General features: G+C 48.0%; 1 protein-coding gene across 2 annotated transcripts; it reads left to right on the top strand.

The window, feature by feature from the left end:
* The first annotated feature begins 1231 nt into the window (after positions 1 to 1231).
* LOC130530438 (chemokine-like protein TAFA-1) lies at positions 1232 to 20105 on the top strand. Of its 2 annotated transcripts, none has more exons than XM_057041605.1 (6): positions 1232 to 1758; positions 2640 to 2784; positions 17651 to 17791; positions 18877 to 19001; positions 19161 to 19245; positions 19364 to 20105. In XM_057041605.1, exons 1-5 carry the CDS (start codon positions 1705 to 1707, stop codon positions 19191 to 19193), a joined length of 498 nt encoding a protein of 165 aa, XP_056897585.1. In that variant the 5' UTR covers positions 1232 to 1704; the 3' UTR covers positions 19194 to 19245; positions 19364 to 20105. The 2 variants fall into 2 exon arrangements, with proteins under 2 accessions (XP_056897585.1, XP_056897586.1); XM_057041606.1 differs by having other exon boundaries at positions 1235 to 1758; positions 2643 to 2784.

Here is a 20105-nt window from a genome sequence, read left to right as displayed (position 1 = left end):
AGAAACGCCATTTTGATTCCTTTATATTTCGAGTACGTGTGAAGAAAATGACAAAGAAATTCAATTCAATTCAATTCAAATCCTCACTGCTGGACCAAACCTGTATTAATTCGCCAATGCAAATAGTCCCCAGCACTTATTAGATTTACTCTTAAGCATCGTGCACTAATGCTTTTTCGAGCCCATTTTCCTGTTATCGAAATAATTGTTGTTCTGCAGGCTTTCAGTCCCATTTGTTGGAAATTAGAAGTGCATGGATTTATAACGCTAATACTCGCAGAAATGAATAGTCTCTTGGTAGAGAAATATCCCCCCCGTCTGCTGCAGAGCCCTGTTCATGAATTAAAACAATACTCAAGAGCTTTTTACTGTTCGAACAAACAAAAGCCGGAGTGGCGCCTCGGTGATAGCCACAATAATGCCAGCAACTAAAGAAAAACACTGATGCAAAGCGTTGAATTCTCATTATGTGGGACTTGCTGGTGACTTCTCAATTATGGAACAACGAAACAAACCTTTTTTAAAGGTTCTGGGCCATTTTTGTCTTTGCCTTGTCTGCCTGTGTTCAGCTCTCTGTGTTCGCACTCCTCACCTCAGCAGCGTTTTATGGTACTTGACTTGCCCCCATGTCCCACTTTCCCTCTGCACCGTGTGGAGTTGACACTCCCAAAGCCTCAGACGCTAATGCTGTGCGCTAGTCTCCCCACATCTCAAGCAGGTTTTCACCTTTCCTCCGGCTCTGGGTGCATTTTTCCATCCCGTCACCCTGAGTACGGAGGCTTGTGCCCCGGTGTCAGCTGCAAGTCTTCAGACATGTTCTGCACGCCAGCGACCGGGCTGGTAGCAGCACACATACCGATGGACGCTGGTTTACTCCCCCCTCCTTTTGATCACACTTGTATTTCAATTGCAACCTCAAGAACCCCCCCCCCCCCACCACCACCACCACCACCACTGGAGGTGAAGATTACCTTCAACTGAATAGACACGATCCACTCCCCTCCCCCGAACTTGTCCAAACCTCTTTTATGGACATTCCTCACGAAGGAGTGCTCTGGTTTTATTCCTCTGTCTCTCAGGTGACACTTCAACACCCTCTGCCCCCCAACCCCCCCATGTTGGGTTTTCTTGGAACAACTTTAAAACACTTAAACGGATTAAAAACTTCTGGAAATGGAAATGAATCGCGCGGAAACTCTGCCTCGGGAGAAAGCCGGTCTAATTATTAATCACGCCGCGACAGTAAGAGGAGTGTCGGCTTTCCCGATTTGCATTTGTCAGGAGCGTGTGATCAGGTGGCGCTCCAGCATGACATCTGATCCAGAGGCGGTCTGGCTTTAAGACATGCGATCCACTCCGGCGGGCTGCACGGCAACGTTTGCATCTCGGCGCTGGCAGAGGAGGGACTCAGTGATGCTCTGATGCTGGAAGGATGCGGACGGCGACAGGAGAGATTCCAGTTTCTCCAGTTAAATAAGGGAGCAGCCCTCACGTGTGTATAAATGCGACCGGGGCAGATGAATCCAGAGTCAGTGGGAGCAGGTCCTCCAGGGGGAAGCAGTGATATTTCTGAGCTGGAACTGAAAGAGCTGTAAATCTATCCACGGTCATTTCCGAATCACTGGACTGTTGATATCAAAGTGCGGAGCAGGCAGGAGTTCATTCCACCAGCTGAATTCTGAGTTGCCGGATGCATCAACATGGATGTATTTCTGTCCTTCTGCTGAGATATTCCTGTATTCTTCGTGGACTGAACAGGTAAAATATATGTATACACACATGTATATATATGTGTGTATATGTATATATATATATATATATACAGTATATGTTTATACCCTTTTCATTGTTACAGCTTGTTCAAATAATTAGGGAAATGATGCATTTATTGTTAAACTAAATGGTTTTATGATGAGATGTGAAAGAAGAGAACCTTGTTGACACAAGTTGCATCCTGTTGAAATGTGTGATGTGTTTAGGACTATTTCACGCTCAATAAAATGCCCTGAAAATCCCCGTTTTTCATACACTTCTTGATTGATTGGTGCCTCGAATCCATGATGACTAAGTTGATGGCAGCCTTGAATAAATCATTATTTTTTCTTAACTGTATTTTCTTCGCAGTCACCTCTCAGCCACAGCCGAGAGCTTCGTGCTTTCACAGCCGTCTTTTCTTTAAAATAAAGAAAGAGATTCCTTGTGGCATGGCGAAACATTTCAAGGCTTTTGATTCCTATTAGTGCTGTGTCACTGTCACATTAGTCTGACAGCTGCTGAAAAGCCTTGGCAGCAAGATGCTTTAAAAAAATAAAAAAAATTCTTTTAAAAGTTTGGATTTGGGTTTTGAGGCAGGAGCTCCGGAGTTGAGGGAAGTCAGCCTGTCAGGGAAGATCTCTGCTGTCTGGATCCCCGGGGATCACTCCACATTTTCAGTGTCGTGGCTCAGGGACAAGAAGAGGCCGTAGCGGAGAAGCTCATTCTTATATAATCAGGAAAATGCTAAACAGGAGCGACTGAAAGGGCGATTATGGATCTGTACGCCATTTGCTTGTGATTCAGGAGGCGATGTGCATCGGCGGGGTGAGGTCAGGGGTTGAGAACATGATGTTTTTCCTTCTTTTTTGGCTCCGCCTCTCCAGCAGATGTGTCCTGTCATGTCGTGGCTGCTCTGCCTGTGCCTCTGGGTCAGCATGTCTGCGGTTCAGCTGTGCCAGGCCACTTTCTACGACACCATCCAGCAGCACCCTGGTCTGAGGCCCGGACGAACCACCGTCCACATGATCGGTGAGCCTCCTCTGCTTCCTAAAGGGCTTCATCTTAGTTTAAGTTCAGATTGTCAGACATTTTTACAATATTTACATGTTCTTAGATTGACTGTTAATCAGCAGGCCCTTTGTGCAGCGGCCTTGACGCCGTTGCCACTTTTTCCACTGAGGAGACAGATAAAACGTGCCTTCGCTCTCCTCCTTTAGCTATTACAGATGATATTCATGCCACACTGCTTCCTCTGGAATTGATCTATGCAGCTGTCCCGGTGAAAAATTGCACTGAATAGAATATGACCATTTCCTCGTGGTTCAACTTTTTGTTTTCATCAGGCGGATGTGAGCGGCGGTTACGGTAAATAATTATAATCTCAGCACTCAAAGGATGTGGGGGGTGTCGAGCACTTCAAAGGGAGTTGTAGCTGCATGAGCGCGCAGGTCCTCGGCGTCTGTTATTTCCTCTATGTGCCGCCGCACCTCGAGCACATCAACAGGGGGTCTTCTCAATACTTCCAATATTGTGAGTGGAAAAGCTTCCTGTTGCAACACCTTCGTTTCATCGCCCGTCACTCGCTCGTGTCTACTGGAGGATGCCGACTTGAAAGTGGTCACATGTCAACAAAGGGGAAATGAAATTAATATTTCAGCTGTGCTTTTTTAAGAAGGGTGGGTGGGGTGGGCGGGGGAGAAAAGGAGTTTAAAGTGAACAATTCCAGCCTTCTGGGACCACCTGCCACTAACTGTGTAAATCCGCTGTCATTCTATTTTACCCCAGTATGGCCAGTGCTCACTCCTGGATAAATGAGATGCCAGTTTTATGAGAGGAGGATGGGATGCCTGTCTGGATTGATTCCGACACCGGGACATTTGTTCTGCGCGCTGTGTTGTGTGCCTGTTGGATTGGTGGGAGGATTGGGGTTGACGGGTCACGAATTGGTGGCAAGAAGGCCATTGGCTGCGGACCACTGGGCCAATCATTAAAGGCAGCGAAATGCCACAAGTTCAGGCTGACTTTTATTACCAGAGGAAACCGAGATTACGGAGGGTGGGAGATCAGTTGTGTCCTTGCCAATAAAAATTTAGATCCGCGGGAGGCTGTTGTTGGGAAAAGTCACCGGTTCAGAGGGAACAACCAAAACGTGACCTGAGCCTTAAACGCTTTCTGTCTGTGCATGTTTTGATAGATTAATGCCTGTAAAGGACAAGTTGGTTCACATCCCAGTTTGGACCTCAATGAAATGTTTTTAAGCGCAGATGTTTCATGAGGAAGGTGTGGCCGTGCGCAGCTGCCTCGTGCCACAATCCAGGATGGGGAAACGGTGGAGCCGAACCTGTCAGCTGGGCGCCAGTACGAGTGTTGTCGAAGGGAGAGTGTATTAGCATTCTGATGCCTCCACTTGCACAATTAGCGATGGGTGCCTGCCTCTGCAGCAGAGTCGTGGGACTGAAATAGATTCTCACACATGAAATTATATGCAGGACTTAGACATAACCTATTTTTAGTGAAATTTTACAGTGGTTGGAACTCGACTTTCTGCCTCCATTCTTCCTAGGAACAGAAATGTCGGGCATGAATAGGAGTCGGCGATGAATAGTGTGAAATGTTCCACTCAAGCTCCCAGATATTGGCATCCTTATTGCAAACAATGTGAGTCCAGAGGTCCATTAGCTGGATGACCCTTGAACGGGGTCTTGTGTGTGCTCAGTGATTCGGACAAGGCAGCCGTCTTTTCAGCCCACAGCCCTGCTCACAGATTGCTGCCTGCCACTCTCTCAGATATGCTGGGTTTTTCTTTGCCTTCATGGTGCAGGCGATGTTGCTCTCTGCAGGGTGATTCATGAGGCGCCGCATTTATTTGGTGCAAAGTGCCCGAACTGCGCGCAAAACAGAGCAGATCGTGTGCTTCCGTGCATGCGTGCGTGCTTTATGTGCATGTGTGAGAGAGAAAGAAATTCAGGTCTCCAGAAATGAACTCGGGGAGGAAAAAACAATCCACTTGTTTTCTTTCCAAATCTCTGTGTAACTACTGAAAACATAAATATGTACTTTGCCACTGTGACATATCATCTATTCTCCCGGCTCTTGCTCAATAAAGACTGAAATATATGCTCAGGGACTGCACAGAGAACAAAGAGGCACCGAGCAGCCGTATATATCCAGCATAAGAAATAGTGCCATTGGTGATGCAGTGCACCGTGTGGAGGTGTTAGCAGAGAGTACGACAAAGAGTAGATAGTCGCAGCCTGAGGTGGCCTTGCTCCCTCGTGAACTCACTCCCACCAACAGTCGGTTTTGCAGGGTCAAGCTGTTGATAACCGAAAGGTCATCGATTCTCAATGCCGTGCGAATAATCTCTTACCTCGTGGCTGCTGGGAAACGTGTATCTGCGGGAGAATTTGCTTGAGTTATGCAACGCAACAAAGGTGAGGATGTAAGCAGCAGTAAGTCACTTAGACGAACCTGCAGTGTGCTTGAATAAATGCGGCCCAGACTCATGGACTCTACATCTTATTCTATCGGTTCCAGGATCTTCTGACAACGGTCGACTCCAGTAGCAGCCGCTCCGCCCTGCGTGCAACAAAGGGGTTGATTTCGGATCTCTGAAAAAGGGTTTACAGCGCTCAAATGTACCGTTTCGGCACGTGTCTGTGCTCTCCTGCACAAGCTGGATCAATAATAATGATTTTCAAAACACCCCCCCCCTTCCAAAAAAACCACAGCTCAGGTCAGTTCATACAGCATCTAAAATGAGAGTTGAGAAAAACAGGTCGCGCATAATGGACCTCTTAATTAGCCCGCCTTGCCTTTCATTTAAAGGACAGGGAAGCAGCAAATATCAGGGTTTGAATGAAAAACAGGCTGTTGAAAGGGTTTCGTCGAAGGAGGAAGTGACAAATTAGGGAGGGCTTTTGGGGCTTTGGGTATGTTGGCAAATGCCAGAGTGATCTATAGTCTCGCTCCAATCACTTCCTGTCTGACACGGGTGTGAAAGTGCTTCAAATGTTAAGTAACTTCAGTACGCTGGAGCTTTTCTTCGTCTAGTTTCCAGAAGCACGACAACATTAGAGTCAGTCTGCCCTTCAGGAGCTTTACATCGAGACGTAAAGGATCGACAAAAGACTCCGCTCGCTGGTAAAACCCACAATGAAGCCCACATAAAAAATGGATTCCCCTCCGCCACACGCTTGTATCCTGTATGCACAGTCGTAAACACTGACAAATTAATAGTCTTATATAATGCATCCCGGAGGCACGTTATTTTGACATACATCCTCCTCCTCCTCGTCTCCGTGAGACCTTCTCTCAAGCGCACGCTCGCCGCCGCCACCGTCGCACGGCTGCAGCGCCGATGGGAAGTGGCACGCGGCCTCAGCCTGCAGCCCCCCCCCCCCCCTACATCTGGAGCTCAGCGAAGCACCTTCGAACACAAGAAACTTCTCCAAGTGGATTCTCTTTGCTGTGTTTTGGTCTAACCTGGCTTAGAGGCGAATCCTGTTCAGGCTGCGCTGTGTCATCTTTTACAAACTATTTGTATTATTTTCTTGCTTAGCATAAAAAGAAAAATAGGTCCTTAAGTAAATGAGTCCATGGATATTCACTGCCATTATTATTACTGTATGCTCACAGCTACAAATAGATTTTACATATTTCAATTTCTCATTTATTCCTTCTTCCGGGCCATGAATAATTCATTACAGTGTGCTCCTCTAGCCTTTGGATATTTGTTTAAACAGCATGTTTAATTGAAGTCTTTCAGCCAATTCTGCAAAGGGGGCCATGGTTTATGGTCACAACGCTTGTACGCAAAATGAATTTCTTTGGCCGACAGCTTAATTAATTAGGCAGCTCTCTCTCAAGACTACACCAGCTGTTTCTTGTCTTAGCCAGAATCCACAAGAATTAATAAAGGAGGCGTTAACAGCAGGCAAAGTTCACAGCTCAATAGCGTGCACATCGCCCCGCTAAGGTCACAGTGATCCAGCGGAGAAAATTAATCATTTCTAAAATTTAATTAACCCTTGCGTGCACGTGGCGTGTTTCCCAACAAATGACATGGATATTTGCTGCATATTAGTCCATAAATTACCCTTAAATTGTCATTAATAACACTGTTAACCTCCCAGAGAAATCTGTGATCTGGCCCTGTGCATCCCCAATTCGGCCTCCTTTATTAACCACATCTTCACTTCCGAAGCTGCCAAACCGCGGCCTGATTCCCGAGCCGGGTCAGCACGGTTCAGCGATCGACGCCGGCGCGTCCATCGTGATTTAGGAGCGACCAACGGATCCTCGAGCCCAACACAGGAATCTCTGAGGAATAATTACGTCGTCATGTAATTATTCTTGGAGAAAAGCTTCCAGTCATTGATTCCTCCTAATCCCTCCTAACACCCCCTGGGTGCCTGAAGCATCCATGACGGTTCTTCACCTTCAACGCCTCGATGGAGCAACTGCTGCTTATTTGCAGCCCGCTCATATTCACTCTAGCGTTTTTCTCGGGCTGCTAAGGTTTTGCTAGCATTCTGCCCCAGCGTTAATCCTCACGCCCACAGGTTTATAGGATTGGTTCCACTGGATGTAATCTTCCTTCGCCGTTTGACCTCCCCTTTCCGAGACGTTGGGCATCGCCGCTTGTAGCAAGGGCGGAAATCCTCAAACATGCTATCTGCTGCTTATGATATGGATTATAACGCATCACCTGCCTACGCTGATAACCGGAAGACGGTATCTATGTGAGACACGCGCAGAATCAGATGGCAAATAAGCCCATTTGTGCACATGATACATATACAGTAGAGTCGACAGGGCATCGGTGTCATTCTTTCGCTAAAACCAAGAAAATGGTGAAACCTTCTCAGCTCAAGAGATAAAAGAAAGCCATTTATGATCAGACTGCTCCTGTTTCTTTAGTTTGCTCCTTCCCGCTGCGGAGCTGCACCAGTATTGACTTTTCTTCTTCTTCTGATGCTTTAGCATTAGAAGGTCGTCTCACTATCAGAGCAGATGTTTTTGATGGTGATAAATGTCGTTTAGCGAGTGTTTCTGTCCCATCGTAGCTTCCTCACCCCCACACATTAGCGTGGCTGGATAAGAGCAAAGCTTTTGAAGGTGGCTCATTTGAAGGCTGGTGATCAAAAGGGAAAAACAGTCAGTGGCGAGTCGGCGTTTGTGAACTGCGGTTTGTGTTTATTGCAAAACTGGTGCATGAAAACCTGTTTAAAATCACGCTCAAACCACAAATTTGAATGTCACAGAGCTTCAATTACAGCCCGTGGCCAGTGGTTTGTCATAAATGCATCATTGCAGAAAGAAAAAAAAGGAAGAAAGAAACGTTTGCTATTTTAACTCCAGTGTTTAGGGTGTAGCTTGTTCTCCCTCTGACGGCGTTACTTTCTTAGCCGATCATTTCAAACCCCTGCCTTTGTTGTGGAGCTGAACACTCCTCCCGGTCATTAGCACGATTTTCAGACCTTTGTTTTTGTCTTTATTTATTTATTTGCCGCGACAGCCGAGATGCGTCGCTGAAGGACCGTCAACTCCGAAAGGCCCGTTCCCGATAAAATGTCCTTTGATCCAGAAATAGTCCCCAACAAGGCTCAGCTAGTACAGACGGTCTTTTTGTTGTGTGCAAACAGCAATAAACCAACGTGGGTCTTTTATAAGAGCAGCTTACGACGTCTGTACCCACACATTTAAAATAGTACCCAAGTGAATGTACAGGAAAGCAGGACCTGCGTGCGGAATAATTAGGCGCCACTTAAAAGCGTTAACAGATCACAGTTAATATTTCTTAATAATTCACGTGCACTTGTAATATCAGGTGCACTCAGTGTTAAACTTTAATCTTGCTGAATTATAGATATGGATTATGGAAGTGATTGCAGAGTGGCAGCAGACTGGAGTATGGCACGGTAAAACCAGGTCATTTATCAAATTTAGATTTATAAGTAAATTAAATGAGTATCACACCATGTGTGTGCATGTGTGTGTGTGTGTGTGTGTGTGTGTGTGTGTGGACACAACAGCAGGCATCCACATAAACAAACAGGCTGCACTGAAATTTAAACAGAGCAAAACTAAGAAGGAGCTGGACCGCACGCTGGACACGCGTGGGTTTTATCTCCACATAACGATATCAGAGGATGATAAACGTCCGCCAATCAGAGCGCCGCTCCTCCGCCTCCAACACACTCGCCTTGTGTGCTCTGATATCCTTCATTTAATAATCAAGAATATATTCCAGAGCATTCTCACACTTAAAACTGTTTTTTTTTTTGCTACTGTGTAAAGCGATCTTTCCAATTTCAGAGAATTCCGCCGGCACCTCTCGAGAGCCTTGACGAGCCTTTGTCTGCTCGTCTGGGAGCCTCCTTCACTAATCAAACCCATAAAATAACTGCTTTACATGCTTTCTTCATCTTGGGATGTAGAGATTTCTCCCTGGGTGTCCGCGCGCCTTGTTTTTCTCCTCGTCTGAATTCGGACGATAACCTTGACCTTATTTGCAGCGGCCGCCATCGCTCTCCTCACCGTTGGGGTGTTTGTCAGCTACCACCCCCCCCACCCCCACCGTGGTGGAATTTAAATATGACTTTGAACATTTTGGTGACCCAGTTTAAAGCTGAAACCAAGTCGGCGGAGATTGCGCGAATCGGCTTTTGACAATTACAGCGAAGCGAAAATGGGATCTGCTTCCTTATTTAATATATCAGCGACGGGAACAGGGATGGATGGTTTCGTGGCGTTGCTATTGTGGTTCCACTGGCCCATTTTAAAGGCTTGGCGGGGATATGAAATTCATTATCATTACTTAGACCTCATTAAACCGAATAGAAGGATCTCAACTTACTAATTGGTTCCAAGGGGGTGGGCATGAGGAATATAAGCAAAGTAATTAATACCGGTCTTATCGAGCGCGGTTGCAGGCCGTCTTTTCCCACTCCGCTCTAATGTTTCCTCGGTGAATTATAGGTCTTCTGGCATATTTACACTACAAACGCAAAGCACCTTTTCTGGAGAGCGTGAAATGTGCTGGTGTGGCTTTGTCAAACATGGCGGGAGGAAGGGAAACAGCCCGGTGGGTTTCTGTGGGTCCGTATGCTGAACTCAACAGTAACGGTTGGGCACACTTGAGGAGGTGAAAGAGCCCCCCCCCCCCCCCGTATGGCGACATCTGTTCCCCACCTTGCTCCGTGGAAGTGAGACACGATTAAAATGTTGATTATATGCTGAATATAAACCAGACGTGTCAGCTCGGAGGTGCTGCATAATCAGCCCCATTCAGAGTCACCGGGCACCAAAGGTCACCCGGTCTGTGTATTAAGCGTCATTACACGGTTCACTTTTTCTGGCAGGATGCGTCGGTTTGAATGGAGCGGTGTGGTCGGTCGGTCGGTCGCGTCGGAGGGTTCATCGATTCCATCCCCGTTCGCTTCCTGTTCCCGCGATTTCCGCCCATTAACATCTCCAGATACGGAATAACAGACATTCACCACTCTGTGGGGCCTGACCGACAGACGGGAACAGGTTGACATTTAAAAAAAATGACAATCTAACTGAGGAAGGCGGGGCAGGAATTTTCAGTGTAAGCTTCCTGTTTGGGGGGGGGGGCAGTGCGTCTTTGATTATGGCTTTAGTGGATATGAAAGCAACCTTTTCATGCTTTCATTAGCATCTCCGCCGTGAAGGCTAAAGAACCTCGGGGGGGTTTTCCCCACTCGCAGTGAGGCGTCTACTCCGGGGGTCTCGCCCGGGGCTCGTGTCACGTGCGACAGCGGTGATGACACTTGCTTTGCGGCGTGCATGCAAATGCCACTCACTGATCTGATGGCGCTGTTTTCATCTGAGAGCAAAAGCAGCTGCGGGTAGACGCCCGTCAGCCCAGCGCCGCCCTCTCCTCGGCCCACTGCGCAGGACCAATCTTTCAATCTCCAGTCGTCTTTCATAAAACCCTGCGCTTTTTCTGTGATAGTATTCTTTGCCCGTGAATTGTTTTTGATTTGACTCTGCTGGAAACACAATAGTAAATCTAGAGCACATTGACGTATGAAGAAAGGAAAAAAATGGAACGTTTAAAGTTCCCTATGGGTAAAATCCCATTTTTCTGACCTTGGCAACATTTCCATCTGGTTCTTTTACGCACTGTAGCACACATTGTGAGCTAAAGATGAGGTGAAACTCATGGCTGGAGATTTCAGCTGAGGGTGTTTGGGTATAAATGCACTGAAAAGACTTTTGCAAGGAAGAAGAGGTTGAGATAAAGTGGGTAATCATCACACAGCAGGAGGCTGAAGCCGTCAAAGTGACGTCTGGCCACTGGCTCCCGCCTTCCCATCGACTCCCAGCTCCAAAACAAACGTCGCCCAGTTTGCCCAGCAAACATTCACCCCCGGTAAACGTCTAGAATAACATCATTGCTGCCGGGACCACAGACGCTTCCGCGGGAGACGGGAAAACAAAGTAGTCACTCAGTCTGACACAGCGGAGCCCGCGTTTTTGTGCCTCTCACTGTCTTCCATCTGCATTAATTTGACATTCTCTAATCTGCCGCTGCTCCGAATTTCCTGCCGCTGTCAGACCTGCCGCAGCCTGCTGCTTTCAGCGACTACAGAGAACAGGCGCGGGAGAAAGTGGAGCCCATTAAGGGTCACCTTGGATGCATTTCCCATTAATAGGTGACAGGCATGCTGCTCTAAAACATGGACTGCTGTGATTTGGAGATCATTGCCTGCTGTCTCACAGAAATAATTTTCAGGCTGCAAAATAATTAAGCCGGAGATATGGAGACAGAATGTGAAGGAAATTGCTTGTGACACGAACTCTAGGCCGGCGGACTGTTATCTAGCAGTCACTAGTCATGGAGATTTTGTCATACAGCACTTAGATATCTGTGTAATTGTCCAAATGTACACACAATGACACTGGCTGACAAGGAAATCTACGAAATTCTGAGATTCTGAACCTGCCGGTTGCCATGGGCGATGACCTCACGTTTATTTATGTACTTGGATTGTTTGGTCCCAACCAAATAAAAGAATTCTGAATATAGCGATAAACTGCACCGACTCAGCGTGGAGAGCGTAAAAAGTGATGACGGAAGGCGTTGCCATTCAGACGGCGCGCTTGCTATCGGCGTCCCCAGAGACGAGCACACAGCCAGGGCTCATTACAGTAGAGACAGCAACTTATTGCCCATTTATTATTTTGTGACGTTTCTATTGAGACAGACTGGCCCCTTTTTCTCCTCAGCAGTTGTTTCATCATGTTTGGAGAAGCATTTACTGGTCCCCCGTGAGCTCTGCTTACATTTATTCGTGCGGGCCGAGCGGCAGAGATGCAGAAATTAGAATCCCGCATTGGTGTCGTGCGTGATTTGATAGTGCTGGGCTCCATCCGGCCTTGCTGTCCATTGCTCACCCGATTCTGATGCAGACTCGCTCCCGTGTGAATCACTCTGCCGTTAACTCGGCGTCACTCGCTCCCAGTCCTGCTCGTGTCAGGTGTTGTGTGTTTAAATGAGAGCGTTGGGCTCTGTTAAATTTCCATGTACGAGGAACTTTGAGCAGCAAATTTTACAAATTGCTACCTTGACGAGCTTGATGGACGGCGTCCTATACAGAATGCTCGTGCACAAAGCACATTAAAATGACTCTTTGCACAACCTCAAGCCCTCCTGAAACAGCTGCCAAAACAGCTTGTAATTCATTCATTTTATTTTTTTAAATAACAATCCCTCCACTGCTGGGGAAATTCAATAGCCCGACTCCCGTGGCTCCTAAAAACTGAAACAATGCTACGCGCTAACTAGCTTAATCGATATATCGGGAGTGGTTGCGCAGTGCTGACTTGCCTCTGAGCAAACGTATCAGATGACCAATGAACCCACCCAACCCGTGATTGAAAATGAAAATTCTCGCTGTTAAATTTATTTAAATGTATGATTGAAAATATGAGAGAAGCTACGATTCTTTCGGTTTATTTGCATTTGTCTTCATCCGCTTGGTTCTACTCTCCGGTGCACAAAGACCTTAACCCCTGTGACCCTCTGACTCGTAAATTCTGCTGGTAGTAGAGCCCGGGGGACGGGGGGTGGGGGGTACCAGGCACTCACTGGACCCAGGTCAGAGCCCCGGGCAGGGTGCAAGGGTCTCTGTTTGGGTCTTTTTCAATCGAACTTCTTTCTCCCACTTCACAGCAGCTTGAGTCGTGTTACCGGAATATTTATTTGAATTTTAGCTTGAAGCCATAATGCGGGATTTCTGAGTAACAAGGCCACTGCGGCCGCGTTGAGCAGACTGAAACGCCGTTGGAAGTGAATGGCTTTATACGGAAAAGCGTTATCGGAAAGACGTCTGTGCAATGTCGGTTATGTAATTTTAGACTCCCACAGCCTTCACGGGTGCGCAGAGTTGAATCAAAACAGCTGCTTTCAGTCGACGTAAGGACTCGTGCGCATCGACTGACCCACTGCCCACCACCTGCTGGGTTACACTGACCCCCCCCCAGACTGTTTTAGCGGAACAATCACATTAATGTAGAGGCACATCCTTGATGGAGGTGATAGATACATAAAAGCTGTGTAGAATTCTTACAAAGTCCATTTGCGAGCGGGCGGAAATCATCCCAGAAGCACCGAATCACGCCGACCCTGTCAGCTTCCATCTGGCGCCTAACTGGGTGCAGCTCGTAGGTGGTCACCTCATTTTCCAGCAGCCTTTGTGAGTTATGAAGATGCAGGACCCGACCAGTTGCCCCCTGACCCGACACATAACGATTTCAGCCTGACCCCGTTCCCTGCCAATCATTCTGTTGTTGAAGCCCCCTCCACACACACACACGCACACGCTCGCTCGCGCCTTGAAGCCATTTTATAATTTGCGTCACTGACTTTGTTCATAGTTGCTGATAATGGGGGAAAATGGAAAATAGGGAAAACAATTATATCTCTGCATGGTTCTGGCCCGCACCTGATGAGAGCGCTCATCTCCAACCATGTTATTCTCAGTCTCCATATGAAATATTTAAAATGGAAAAGATGGGGCCCTGGAGCATGCAGCGTTGTGCTCACCCATGAAACCTCGTCGCCGATGCTCATCAGCGTCGCGCATAGCTGGTGTTTAAAGGTACCAGTGCACCTGCCATCTGGAAATACCTGGCTGATTAGCATTTTTATTTGATTTTAATAAATTCTTCAGAGGGGAAATTTTCCAAATATAGAGTATCCTGTAGTTTTGTTTTGGTGGGTTTTTGCTCTGCTTGCGCGCTACATGCGATGCAAGTTAATTCTGTTGACTCGTGTGTTTTTAATAGATCAAAGAGGAAATCTGGGGCTGTCTTATGCAATTAAGGAGATGCATTAAGAAGAACAAACCCCTGTGGGCTGTTGTTTTCAAATGATGCCCCGTTGCTTCCACCGGTACATCCCGATTAATGTTCTGCAGATGTGCCCTTTTGTTGAGTGCACCAGACAGCAGCCAGCATTTTTCCAGATCTGGATACTTCCCATCTGAACTAGAGGCTGTTGATGTTTTCCAGAATACAGAGCCAGGAGTCACCCGAGCACCGGGAATATCCAATAACCTTTCCTAGGATGGAGGGAGGGAGGGATGGATGAGGGGCTGATGGGTGGATGGATGGATGGATGAATGGGTGGATGCGTGGATGGATGGATGGGTGGATGAATGGATGGATGGATGATGAAGGGATGGATGGATGGTGGATGAAGGGATGGATGGATGGATGGATGGGTGGATAGATGGATGGATGGGTGGGTGGATAGATGGATGGATGGATGATGGATGGATGGATGGATGGATGAATGGGTGGATGCGTGGATGGATGGATGGATGATGGGTGGATGAAGGGATGGATGGATGGATGGATGATGGATGGATGGATGATGGATGGATGGATGGATGGATGATGGATGGATGGATGGATGAAGGGATGGATGGATGGATGGATGGATGGGTGGATGAAGGGATGGATGGATGGATGGATGGATGGATGGATGAAGGGATGGATGGATGGCTGGATGGCTGGCTGGATGGATGGCTGGCTGGCTGGATGGCTGGCTGGCTGGATGGATGGATGGCTGGATGGCTGGATGGATGGCTGGCTGGATGGCTGGCTGGCTGGCTGGCTGGCTGGCTGGATGGCTGGATGGATGGGTGGGTGGATAGATGGATGGGTGGGTGGATAGATGGATGGATGGATGGCTGGCTGGATGGATGGGTGGATGGGTGGATGGATGGATGGATGGATGGATGGATGGATGGATGGATGGATGGATGGATGGATGATGGGTGGATGGGTGAGAATTTATCCTGTTTTTAATAATTACCTCTGTGAGTTTGAATTTCTTAACGCAGTAGAATAATTATTGGGTTTTTCCACAGCGCTTGTATTAATGCAGACTCGTTATCTGAAGTTTCCTCCTCTGACGTGAGGCCGGTCTCTGCTGCTGGAAGGAACCTGGAGTCAGACAATCCAAAAATTCTAATGAAGTGAAGCGATATATGCAAATGCAGCCACGGCACATTTCACAAACCCACAGCTCATTGTCAAACATTACTTCAAATCACATTTACCGGCAAAATACAAGACCCCTCCCTCCCTCCCTCCCCCCTCCCCTCCGACTCTCTCTCTCTCTCTCTCTCTCCCTCCCTCCCTCCTCCTCTCTCTCTCCCTCCTCGAATCCTGCCTCTCACCCTCTCCCTGAGTTCTCCTCTCCCTAACCTTGAATCCTAAATCCCCTCCCTCCTTCCTCCAGAGCTCTCTCTCCTCTCCGTCATCCCCCTCTCTGAAGCAAGACTCCCTCCCTCCTTTCTTTCCCTCCCTCCTCTCTCTCTCCCTCCCTCTCTCCCCCTCTCTCCCCTCCCTCCCTCTCTTCCTCTCCCTCCCTCTCTCTCCCTCTCTACTCTCCCTCTCCCTCCCTCCCTCCTCTCCCTCTCTTCTCTCCCTCCCTCCCTCCCTCCCCCTCTCTCTCTCTCCCCCCTCTCTCCCCTCGCCTCTCTCTCCTCCCCTCCTCCTCCCTCCTCTGACCCTCCCTCTCTCCCCTCCTCTCTCCGAGACAAAAAATCTCTCCCTCAAGCTCCCTCTCATGTCCCTCCCTAAACCCCCCCTCCCTCTCTCTCCTCCTCCTCCCTCCTCCCTCCCCTCTCCCTCCTCCTCCCTCCCTTCTTTCTCTCTCTCTCTCTCTCGTCCCTCTCTCCCTCCCTCCCCCTCAGACCCTCCCTCCCTTCTCTCAACTCTCCTCTCCCTTCCTCTTCCCTCTAGAGAGCTCCCTCCCCTCTCCTCGATCCTCCCTAGAGTCTCTTCCTCCCCCCCCCTCCTCTCCTCCCTCTGCCCTCTCTCTCTAGCAAGAAAGAGCTCTCTCTCTCCTCCCTCGAGAAAGCTCTCGAGGAATCTCTCTCCCCCTCTCTCTCTCTAGTCTCTCTCTCTCTGGCCCTCTCCTCCCCCCTCTCTCCCCCTGCGAGAGCCCCTCCGCCTCCCCCCCTCTCTCCCTCCTCCCTCTCCCTCAGAATCTCCCCCCTCTCTCTCTCCTCTCCCTCTCGAAAGAAAAGAACGATACAGGATTGAGAGAAAGAAAGAGAGGAAGAGAGCGAAAAAAGGAGAGAGAGCTCTCGATGATCTGCGACAGATCCGAGCTCAGACTCAAATCTCCTGAGAGGAAGAGAGAGCCTCTCATACTCTGATCCCTCTTTCCTCCCTCTCTCCCTCCCTCCCTTCCTCTCCCCTAGCTTCCTCTCCTCCCCTCCTCCCTCTCCTCTCTCCCCCTCCCTCTCTCTCTCTGCACTTCCTTCAAACAACCTCCTTGATCTGGTGTCACGCTGACGGCTGTAATTGTCGGATGGTCTTTGCTGGACAGCTCTCTCATGTGGAGGGTCTGAGCCCAGTAGGTGGGAGAGGACGGCGGCTGAGGTGGGTCCAGTCTGGTCCTCTCGTCCTTCAGAGTGCAGCCGCCAGTTTGAGCGATAATTGCACAACGCGGCCGGTCTTCATATTCATGCTAACCTTCTGCAGTGAGATGTCTTTTTCCCCCCCCTGCCAGCTCTGGAACGTCGCCGTCATTTTGCATCCGGCGAGCTTCGGGGCCTCTCTCACTGAAGATGAGTGAAACACAATTATTCTTGTTTACGGCAAACTTTGACACTTCTGTCTTTCCTGAGAAATAAACTTGCGAGTTTGAAAAGTTTATGAATATGGATGTTGGTAATTGGGCGCGTGGTGGATGCCATTAGGGGAGCTTACAGGTAAATTTCCATGTGCTTTGAATTAAACTTAGATACAGAGTTAGAGGGGGGCGAAGTTTTAAATGTTCTTATTTGTACGCCTGCTGTTCTGTTTCTACAGTTGTGCCACACAGCATCAGAGGATCTGAACGGCTTTATGCTTTATTGTCATGCAGTTTAGCTCCCCATCATCACATCCACAATTAAACATCGACACCAGAGAACGGTTATCTTTACCTTTAAACATTTTGTTTTATTCAAATCCAGTTCTCACAGACGATTGCACATCAGAGAATTGTAAAGATCGCGTTCGCCTCCCGCTCATAAAGGAAGTACCGCTGTCTGAAATTGGTTCAGTGATTGGATCTGCAGCTAATGTCTGTGTTTAGGTTCCACACATACAGGCGGTTCAGTCACTGATGCTCTTATCAGGCTTTATGGGCATCATTTAAGACACACCTTTCATCATTTTCAAAGAGGAAAACATGGTGGTTTGGGTTTTGGTCAGTCTTATTATTCTTTATTCAACATATGCTGTTGCTAAGCAGTTAGCACAGCTCCTGGACCAGCGACTGAACCAGCAGAACTGGTTTGTCTGATCACCCCTGAGACTTTGATTTGTTTCTCTCCCGCTTCTTCTCCCTTATCAGAGGGGGGCACGTGTGAAGTAATCGCTGCTCACAGATGCTGTAATAAGAACCGCATTGAGGAGCGGTCACAGACGGTCAAGTGCTCCTGTCTGCCCGGCAAGGTGGCTGGAACTACCAGAAACCGACCCTCGTGTGTGGACGGTGAGTATCCGAGCAGATCCAGAACACGTAGCAATGCCGTGATTTCCTAAACTTTAACTCAAGGTCGAACGAAGACAGAGACATCCACACACACACACACACACACACACACACACACACACACACACACACACACAACACACACACACACAAAAATCACAATTCTGAAGCACCGCAGGGAGAGAAATGATTTCCATATATTTAATCCAACTAAACATGTGTTTCACAAGCTTGACAACACTTTTTTTTGGCGACGATGCAGAGATCTGGCTGAATAAAAGCCTCACCTATGCTCTGTCTCGTCCCAGATAAGATTAACATTAGCTCAGCTGCTGACAGACAGCAGAAGATGTCTGCGGGGCTTTATTCTAACAGCCCCAGAATATAACACACCCCAGGGAACAGTGAAAGAAAGGCTAAAGTGAAGCAAAGAGCTGCAGAGGAAAGCCATTGCACATATATGCACACTTCATAATGGCTGGAACATACTTAGATCAGCAACAGGGTTTCAGTAACTTGGCTCGTCAGGCAGGTCTGATGTTCCTGAACGACACAGTGGCTCCAGAAAAATCTTTCACCTGCAGCCTTTATCTTAAATCCTTTCTCAATTATTACTGCAATTTCTGAGGCCTGGGAGGGTTTTCAGGTCTCTCAGCAACAGCTCTGACACTTAAAAAAAAAAAAAAAAAACCCGTCAGCTTGCCCTGTATTTAAGGTAATTTTCTGCTTCTGATGGTGAGAATGTGGCACTAACTACACACAAACACACACTCACGCCCATCAGTGCTCTCCATCCATCACACCCACTGTTGTTACGCATATCTGAAGGAAAGAAAAGTTATGCAGAGACTAACCTACAGCCAACATACATTTTTTGACCTGCTCATGTTGATATTGACAACACGCTCATGAACACACAGCACGTCACTGCCAGCTGCCAATATAAGGGTAGAGACTGAGCCCTTTGTCATTATTCAAACCGGCGTGAACCCAAAGCTGGCGGTTAATTCTAAACGCTGCTGAACACCAAGAGAGAGAGAGAGAGTCACCTGGACCACGATCTCACTTGTCTCTGCTGCCTGTAGCATCCATAGTAATTGGGAGGTGGTGGTGTGAGATGGAGCCTTGCCTGGAGGGGGAGGAATGCAAGACGCTCCCTGACAACTCTGGCTGGATGTGCTACGCTGGGAACAAGATCAAAACCACCAGGGTAAGGCAACGTCTCTTGACCGTGGGAAACAAAACGTTGTGGCAGCGCGGCAGGAGAGACGCTAACAGAGCACGCTAACAGAGCAATAGGGATGATTTCAGCTATGAATGGAACTCTAAAACCACCCCGTGACGAATTCATCCTCTTTTCTCTTGGCAGAACACGCAGCCATACACCACATCAGCGTATTAACACTATGGACAAGGTGCGAGGGAACGCCGCCGGTTCAAAGGTTAATCCGCAGGTCAGCCTCTTCCTTTCTGCAGATGCTGGGGTCGTTTTTCTCCGGCTCCTTTGATCGCCCCGCCGTGGAAAACACACATTTTCTGTTCATTCTCGCGACTTTGTGCTTGTCTTTTCAGCGCTGTCGCAGGGCCGATTATCACAAAGACAATGGACCACTTGTTGCTTCGGGAAATGCGAAACACTCCGAGATCAGAAGCCTGTGATGATGTAGAATAAGTAAAGCACGCCCCGTTCAAGGCCGCTGGAAACACTGACATTCCGAGCTGCCTCGTGGGGAACTTCATCAAAACCTTGTAACAAATGCACCCTGTCTTTCTCATTCTGAAGCGGAGCTTCTGCGGACGTCCACGCGGAGCCCATCTGACCTCCCTCCTCTGGAACCAGTACGACATGTTCAATCTAAAGCACAATGGTGGGAGAGGAATGCATCAAAAGACACGCATTAACCAGGAGTAGTAGTTGACAGCCCTCAGGTGTCTTTCTTTTATTTACTTTTCGGTATTGTAGGAAAAACGCTGTTTATTGTTTGTTCCTCATGTACATGGACTTGGTCAACGGCGGCGATGGTGAAGCGATTATTCGAGCCCCTGAAAGACTCGGCAGATTCTGTATATTTGACCATTTTGTGTATGGTACTTGTCTGCCTTCGATCTCTCTCAAATGGCTTTAGGAACCTGCTAACTATCCCATAACCGACTGGTTTTCCAAAAATGTGACACCAGTGGGACGGTTGCTCTACTTGAAATGCCTTATTTGATTCGAATCGGTCAAAGGTTCATGACATTCCATCAGATGTACATATGGAGCCATGGTAACCGACGTGTGCTGAAATTTCATTAAAGTCGTTCATGTAACTGA

The sequence above is a fragment of the Takifugu flavidus genome, chromosome 8 (genome assembly GCF_003711565.1).
Source record: "Takifugu flavidus isolate HTHZ2018 chromosome 8, ASM371156v2, whole genome shotgun sequence".
Classification (NCBI taxonomy): domain Eukaryota; kingdom Metazoa; phylum Chordata; class Actinopteri; order Tetraodontiformes; family Tetraodontidae; genus Takifugu; species Takifugu flavidus.
The sequence above is the reverse complement of the archived record's forward strand: the minus strand, read 5'-3'. Positions and strand labels throughout refer to the sequence as shown.